This window comes from Salvia miltiorrhiza, chromosome 7, assembly GCF_028751815.1.
Source record: "Salvia miltiorrhiza cultivar Shanhuang (shh) chromosome 7, IMPLAD_Smil_shh, whole genome shotgun sequence".
NCBI lineage: Eukaryota > Viridiplantae > Streptophyta > Magnoliopsida > Lamiales > Lamiaceae > Salvia > Salvia miltiorrhiza.
In genome coordinates this window covers 11,898,778-11,906,513 of record NC_080393.1, presented here as the reverse complement: position 1 = coordinate 11,906,513, position 7,736 = coordinate 11,898,778, and the positions used below count along the sequence as shown (strand labels likewise).

General features: G+C 41.8%; 1 protein-coding gene across 1 annotated transcript; it reads left to right on the top strand.

Annotated features, from left to right (window-relative positions):
* Positions 1-2,484: 2,484 nt before the first annotated feature.
* On the top strand, positions 2,485-3,858 carry LOC130992641 (uncharacterized). The gene has a single exon (XM_057917364.1). It carries the CDS (start codon positions 2,679-2,681, stop codon positions 3,690-3,692), a length of 1,014 nt encoding a protein of 337 aa, XP_057773347.1. The 5' UTR covers positions 2,485-2,678; the 3' UTR covers positions 3,693-3,858.
* The last annotated feature ends 3,878 nt before the right edge of the window (positions 3,859-7,736 follow it).

Below are 7,736 nucleotides of genomic sequence, written 5' to 3'. Positions count from 1 at the left end.
CACCGCACACCCCAAGCCAAAAAACCCACCTACCTCCACCCACCACACCCCCCAAGCCAAAAAAAAAATTACCCCCTGCCCTATTCTACCCCCAGACCCCACCTACCCCCACCCCCAAGCCATTTTTTTTTTACTTCTCCACCCTACTGCCCACTCCCCGACCACCCACACTCAAGCCATTTTTTTTACTACTCCACCCCACTACCCACCCCTCGAACCCCCTACCCCCGACCACCAACCTCTAAGCCATTTTTTTTTTGAATTCGAACTTTAAAAATTCAAATTCGCAACTACTTGAATTCACAATCAAAATAAATTTCGGTTGTAAATTTGACTATTTTGGGTTTAGGGTTTAGAGTGGGTTGAGGGTTTAGGGTTTAGAGTGGGGGATTTAAGGTTTATGGTTGTGAATTAAATTCTGATTGTGAATTCGACTGTTTAGGGTTTAGGGTGGGTTTAGGGTTTAGAGTGAGTTTATGGTTGTGAATTAAATTTTGGTTGTGAATTCGACTGGTTGTAAATTCACAACCAAAAAATTCTTGTTGTGAATTTACAACAAAAAAACTCGAATCCACAACTTTGTGAATTCGATTGGTTGTGAATTCACAACAAAAAAATTCCGATTGTGAAATAAATTTTGGTTGTGAATTCGATTGGTTGTGGATTCACAACCAAAAAATTCTTGTTGTGAATTAAATTCTGGTTGTGAATTTACAACAAAAAAAGCTCGAATTCACAACTAGTTGTTTTGGTTGTGAATTATCAAATTCATAATCAGATCTATGAATTCAAAACTAAAACTAGAATTCACAACCAATTCGATGAATTCACAACTGAATTGCTAGTGTAATTCGTTATGAATTCAAGTTTTTTCTAGTTTTAAAACTCGAATTCACAACTAGTTGTTTTGGTTGTGAATTTAAACTTTATAATTTAAATTCACGACTACTTGAATTCACAACCAAAATAAATCCCGATTTTGAATTCAAGTTTTAAAGCTTTAATTCACAACTAGTTGTTTTGGTTGTGAATTCTAGAATTGCTAGTGTTAGTTGTGAATTCGAGTTTTAAATCTCGAATTCACAACCAACTCTATTGTTAGTTGTAAATTCACAACTAATGTTTTTAGTTGTTAATTTCAAACTTTAAAACTCAAATTCATATAGTCGGTGCCTAGATTAGCTAACCGCGTGTGGGGCCAAATTATTTAATTGAGCAACTAGATGATCTAACTATTGGGTAGTTGAACTTTTGATTGATAATTGTTGTAAGATATTATATTCCAAGTATAATATTTTATCTGTTCAAATAAAAGTGACATGTATTTTATTTTTTGTTGTTCCATTATACGTAGTGTGTTTTCATACATGATAAAATTTAACCCTTGAAAAAATATAGTCCATATCACTTTTATTTAATTAATTTAAATATTATTTTTAATATACGTGTCTAAAAAATTTATGTCACTTATTATAAATTGGGAGAAATAATAATGAAGATATTAAGAATAACTTGATTAATTTGAGCATAGAACACTATATTTATAAAATTGAGTATTTTTTAGGATTAATTGCACCAAATATCATCAACTTTGCCCGAATTTCATTTTTTCCCATAATTTTAAAAAATTCTATTTTTTTTATCATAAATTGAATTAGTCGTTCATTTTTCCCACGATTTTTCCCCCTCAGATCGGAGTTGACGTTGCGCTGATGTGGCTCGCCGGCACACGCTATTATTGCACTAAATATCACGAACTTTACCCGAATTCCATTTTTCCCATAATTTTCCATTTTTTTTATTCTTCACCCACGCTGCCCGGAGCTTCGGCGATTTGAATTGTGGCTTGCGATGATTTGCGGGGATAATCCGGTTATGTATTTTCGATCTTGGGGGCGGATGACGGCGGAGCTTCGGCTATTTCAGCTGATGGAAGACATATGATTGATGGGTGGCGCCCGACGCGATGGAAAACAGGCGGAGCTTCGGCTAGCGGGGCGATGCGCGATGGAAGACAGGAGGCGGTCGGTGCCGACGACCCACAGCGCCCCGACGGCGAGATGGGTGGAGGTCGGCGAGATTGGGATGGAGGAGAAGAAGACAACCGATTTTTAGGGATTTTTTTTCCTAATTTAAGTGATATTAGGCCTTTTTTGTGTGATTTTGTTATTTGAGTAATTTTAAATTAATATATATTCCACACCAATGTGATGTGTAAATTTAAATCCGCATCAGCGCCACGTTAACTTTCCGGTCACCAGAGTTAAAAATTAAGGGAAAAATGAACGACTAATTCAATTTGTGATAAAAAAATTAATTTTTTAAAATTATGGAAAAAATGAAATTCGGGCAAAATTGGTGATATTTGATGCAATTAACCCTAAATTTAAATTCACATCAGCGCCACGTCAACTTTCCGATTAACAGAACTAATGTCGAAATTATGGAAAAAATGAAATTCGGGCAAAGTTGGTGATATTTGATGCAATTAACCCTAAATTTAATTTTTTATATAGTTAGTGAAGTTGGACGTTTTAAATTTTGAGTGATTAGACTATTGAGTGGGTGATATAGGGTAGGGGTGGTGGAAAAGAGGAGCAGTGGACCCAGACACAGCGAATGAGAGTGAACATCGTTTTCTCAGACGGGAAAAGCAAGAGCTTGGGCCGTAGATCTAAATGGAGCATCACACCACCACCAGCCGCGCCGAAGCCGAGCGCCTCTTGGGCATCGCCGAGAAGCTCCTCCGCAGCAAGGATTACGCCGGCTGCCGTGATTTCGCCATCCTGGCGCAGGAGACGGAGCCGCTCGTTGACGGCTCCGACCAGATCTTAGCTGTCGCGGAGGTCCTATCCGCCTCCGACAACAAGCGGCTGAGCAGCAACCAGCCCGACTGGTACTCGATTCTCCAAATCCCGCAGCGCTCCAACGACGTCGACCTCATCAAGAAGCAGTACCGCCGCCTCGCCCTCCTCCTCCACCCCGACAAGAACAAGTTCCCCTTTTCCGACTCCGCCTTCCGCCTCGTCGCCGATTCCTGGGCCGTCCTCTCCGATCCGGCTAAGAAATCAGTCTACGACGCCGAGTTCGCCTCCCGCTTCACCAAAGTGGATCTCGTCGCCATGAAGAAGCAGCAGAAGAAGGCCAATTCCGGCCAGAAATTACCCGTCCGTCGCAGCGCTAGAGGTGAAGTCGGCGGCGGGGTCAAAGCGGCGACGCCCAGCACGAAATCCGGCGGCGTGGGGAGTGATAACTCGGCTTGGGAGGAGAATATGTGGACGGCTTGTCCTTACTGCTACAATCTGTACGAGTACCCGCGGCAGTACGAGGGGTGTTGCCTGCGCTGCGACAACGAGAAATGTAGGAGAGCCTTCACGGCGGCGGAGATTCTGTCGATGCCGCCCACGGTGCCGGGGAAGGAGGCCTATTACTGCTGCTGGGGGTTTTTCCCGATGGGGTTTGCGACTGGGGGGAATGCGGCAGCGGAGTTTCCGAAATGGATGCCCCCCATGTTCGGGGGCGCCACCGCGACCCCGACTCCGACTCCGGCTCCGGCCCCTCCCCCTCCCCCACCCCCACCCCCACCTGAAAATGTGACGCCTGTCAGCGCCGCCCCTCCTCCTCCGACGCCTGTTGTAGCAGCACCAACAACGGAGAAAAGGAAAAGGGGAAGACCTCGAAAGAATGTGTAGTTTGGTGGTTGTAGATTGAATGGAAAAGATGATTAGAGAAGATTTGGTGATGTTTGTTGGATTAGGATTGATTAATTTCTGTTGTGATGTTTTTATGTGCTTTATGTTATGTTGTTTTAACTGGGTGTTGAAGTTGAAATATATATGTGGAGACTGTTCAGCATCACCCCAAATTTTGCAGTATGTGAACAAGATGTTTGCTTCTTCATTTCAAGCTTGGGTACATTGTAATAGGGGTGAAGCAAATTGTACCCCAGATAAGCATATTGCATGCTTGTTATTTTGTATGCAAATTCAGTGTAAACTTACAAAAATAAGACGAGTTAGGGGTGTGGTGAAATCGAGTGTGTGAAAATGGAGTAACTGATTTGTTTCGGATTCTAAAATATCTGAAAGGATGATGAATCAAATTTATGTCTTGTTAAGTATTAAGCTCCTCTCAAAAAAACAAATACTAGTAGTATTAAGCTAATGGGGATCCCCTTTACCGTAAGATATCAAACTGACTGACATAAGGATCAACAAATTTGCATGATATGATATTCTGTTTTTGTAAAATGATACTTACGGCAACAACTCTTCCGAGTATTCTAGTTCTTGGTCCAAATCCTTTTCATCGTGGCACTGGAAGTGTGACAAATGACAATAATTAACGCCCTCAAATTTTTCTGGCAACCGAAAAAAACACTTGGTGATTGGTCCACGCCCCACGGCGGCGCAGAGGCGGCCGACGGTCCACGCCATCTACATCACTATTTCAAAGAAGCTTCTGCAAAATCTTGAGATCAATAACACCGAAAAACTTCACATTCCACTGAAATCCACAGCTAAACCCCTTGGTCCCCTTCAATTCCAGTTAGTGATGATGAAGGTGAAGAAATGTGGGGGGATTCTTGCAAAGAAATTGATGCCCAGACTCATGAGAATATGGTTGTGAATGAATAAGTGAAAATTCATAAATATGGTGGAAAATGAGAACATATTATTCAAACAACGGAATTTTTTAACTCGATGCGATCAAATCCACAAAATTCATGAACCTTGCATTAAACTAATACTGTATGATCGTGTTCATGAATTTCATCGATTTACTAGATTTATTCATCGATTTGATAGATTTACTTATGTTTAATTTTTTATTGAACCTCCATATTATATTATATGCTTCATCTGTCCTTAAAAAAATAGTCATAAAAGAAGAACGATTTGATTTATTCATCGATTTGATAGATTTACTTATGTTTAATTTTTGTTGGATGTCAATATTATATTATATGCTTCATCTGTCCTTAAAAAAATAGTCATAAAAGAAGAACGACACAAATTTTAATAAAAGTGGCTGAGTGCATAGCTAGTGGAGAAAAAAAATTCCTTAGATATTAGTGTTAATAACTATAATTAATTGTGTTGTGACTCGACAAAATAATTCATCATATAATAAAATAAGTAAATAAATTGATATATTAAGAGTAATATATATATAAGTGAGACAATTCTTTTGACACATAATTTAAAATGTTATTGTTTAATATATTAAATGTATTTACTTATATGCATAATTAATTTTTTTTAAAAAAATTAGGGATGAGTATTAATTAGGGTGATAAAGAAAAATAAAGGTGTAATTAATTTTATTAATAGTCTTAAATTTTTTAATTTTTACCAAAAAAATGAAACGACTCAAAAAGAAATACGACTCACTTTCGGTGGGACAGAGAGAATATAGAATATAAATATGAAATTGAGAAGGCATCAAAGGTAGCCTTTAGAAAACTAAGAATGCAAATTTTATGCTCTTTTGAGAATGACACAAGTTTTAATAAAATAATTGAGTGCATTGTTAATGGAATAAACGTCTCACCTTTTGATGGAGTTAAAGTGAATCAAGTGATTAAAGTGGAGTAAGAGTCTAACTTTTATAATGTTCTGTTGAGATGCCAGGACACGGCCTCTGCTACGGCCGGTCGTCGGTTTCGTTTTCTGAATATGTGGTGCTCTCATGAGGGGTTCTTGGATCAGGTCAGAGCCTCTTGGTCTTCGCCGTTGGATAGTCTCTGCTCGATGGTCCGTGTTATGAAAAAGTTGAAACGTCTTCGCCCGCTCCTCAAGGCCTGGAACAAAGATACCTTTGGGAACTACAATACTGCCTTAGCTGAGCTGCAGCTGGATTTGAGCTCTCTTCAGGAGGGGATTGACAAGCAGGGATACACGGATGACCTCTTTGATCAGGAGGTCATATTACAGGCTCGTATTGGCACCGCCCTCTTGCGTAAGTCTGAGCATTTGCGGCAGCAAAGTCGGGTCTCTTGGCTTTCTGATGGTGATAGGAATACCCATTTTTTTCCACTCTATGGTTAAATGGCGTCGTTCCAATCAAACCATCAAGGAGCTCAGTATTGATGGAGTTATCTCGGAGGACCCGGCTACCATGGCGGCTCACGTGATTCATTTCTATGAAGATCTCTTTTCTGAGCTGGACTCTGGAGTGGTGGATAAATCCCGGATTTCTGGTTACATTCCCTCCTCTGTCTCCTTGACCCAGGCTGACTTGCTTACTGCTCTCCATTCGGCCGATGATATTCGCTCGGTGGTCTTCTCCATGGATAGGACTAGTGTTCCTAGCCCGGATGGTTTTAATGGTGCCTTCTTTCAACATTCTTGGGATGTGGTGGGAGAGGACATGGTGGCCGTAGTGAGACATTTTTTCTCTCATGGTTATCTTCCTCATGGTCTTAATACCAATCAGCTTTGTCTTCTCCCCAAGAAGGCCGATGTTGTTCTTGTGTCTGATTACCGTCCCTATTGTGCTTGGAAACTTCTTCTTCAAAGTCATCACCAAAATTCTGGCCTCCCGGTTGAATGCGGTGGCGGCAGAGATTGTTTCGGCCATTCGGTTCGGTTTTTATCTCGGGTCGCTCTATTCAAGAGTGTATTATGCTTGCTTTTAAAGGTGTCAACTGCATGGAGCGTTCGATTCAGGGAATGAATATGGCCCTGAAGGTCGATATCAGGAAGGCTTTTGACACTCTGAGTTGGGAGTTTGTTGATGTTGTCATGGACAGCTTTGGATTCCCTCCTCTTTTCCGGCAGTGGATCAGAGTCATCTTTCAGTCGGCTCGGATTTCTGTCCTCTTCAATGGGGAGCAACATGGGTTCTTCAGCTGCTCCCTGTGGGGTCCGACAGGGTGACCCTTTGTCTCCTGTTCTGTTTGGTTTGGCTGAGGAGGTTTTGAGCCGCCTTCTCTTGGATGCTGCGGATAGGGGCCTTATTGCTCGTATGAGGATATCCCGATCCCTGCTCTTTCCTTCCCATCTCCTGTATGCTGATGATGTTATTTAATTGCAGGATGATTGAGTATATCCTCCAAATTTATGCTTCCGTCTCTGGTCAGTTCTGCAATAGGCCAAGTCCACAGTTTACTTTGGCAAAGGCGTTCCCCTTCAGCTGCGTCGTCGGCTTCAGCGTGATTTGGGCTTCTCCACTGGCTCTCTGCCTTTCGTCTAATTGGGAGTACATCCCCATTTTTGCAGGCCAGGCCTCCTCTGCCTGGCTGGCTTGCATTCAAGACCGCATTATTGCCCATTTTCCTAGATAGCGGGGCATGCAGTTGTCCATGGCGGGCCTGCATTTACCTGGTCACCTCGGTCATTCAGAGTGCGGCAGTTTATAGTATGTTGATTTACAAGTGGTCGGCTAAGTTGCTACATGATTTGGATCGCGCCTGTCGGTCCTTTATTTGGACGGGCAGTACCACTACCAAGCTAAAAACTTCGGTGGCTTGGAATAAGGTTTGTGCTCCTAAGGACCAATGTGGGTTGAATGTCAAGTCTTTCTCCCACATCAGTCAGAGTTTCATGCTTAGGTTGGGGTGGTTGTTGATTACTTCGGACTCCCTAGGTTTTCAGTTATTCCGGCAGCGTTATTTGGATTCTTGTTTGCGGCCTCGCTTTCCTTGGTTTACTTCCACGATCTGGTTGGGTACGCGGGAGTCTATTCGTTCTTTGGTTAGTGACACGCATTGCTCCATCGGCTCTGGTTCTACT

Excerpts from the sequence above, each read along its gene's own strand:
- LOC130992641 (XM_057917364.1), top strand. The coding sequence starts at position 2,679 with ATGGAGCATCACACCACCACCAGCCGCGCCGAAGCCGAGCGCCTCTTG.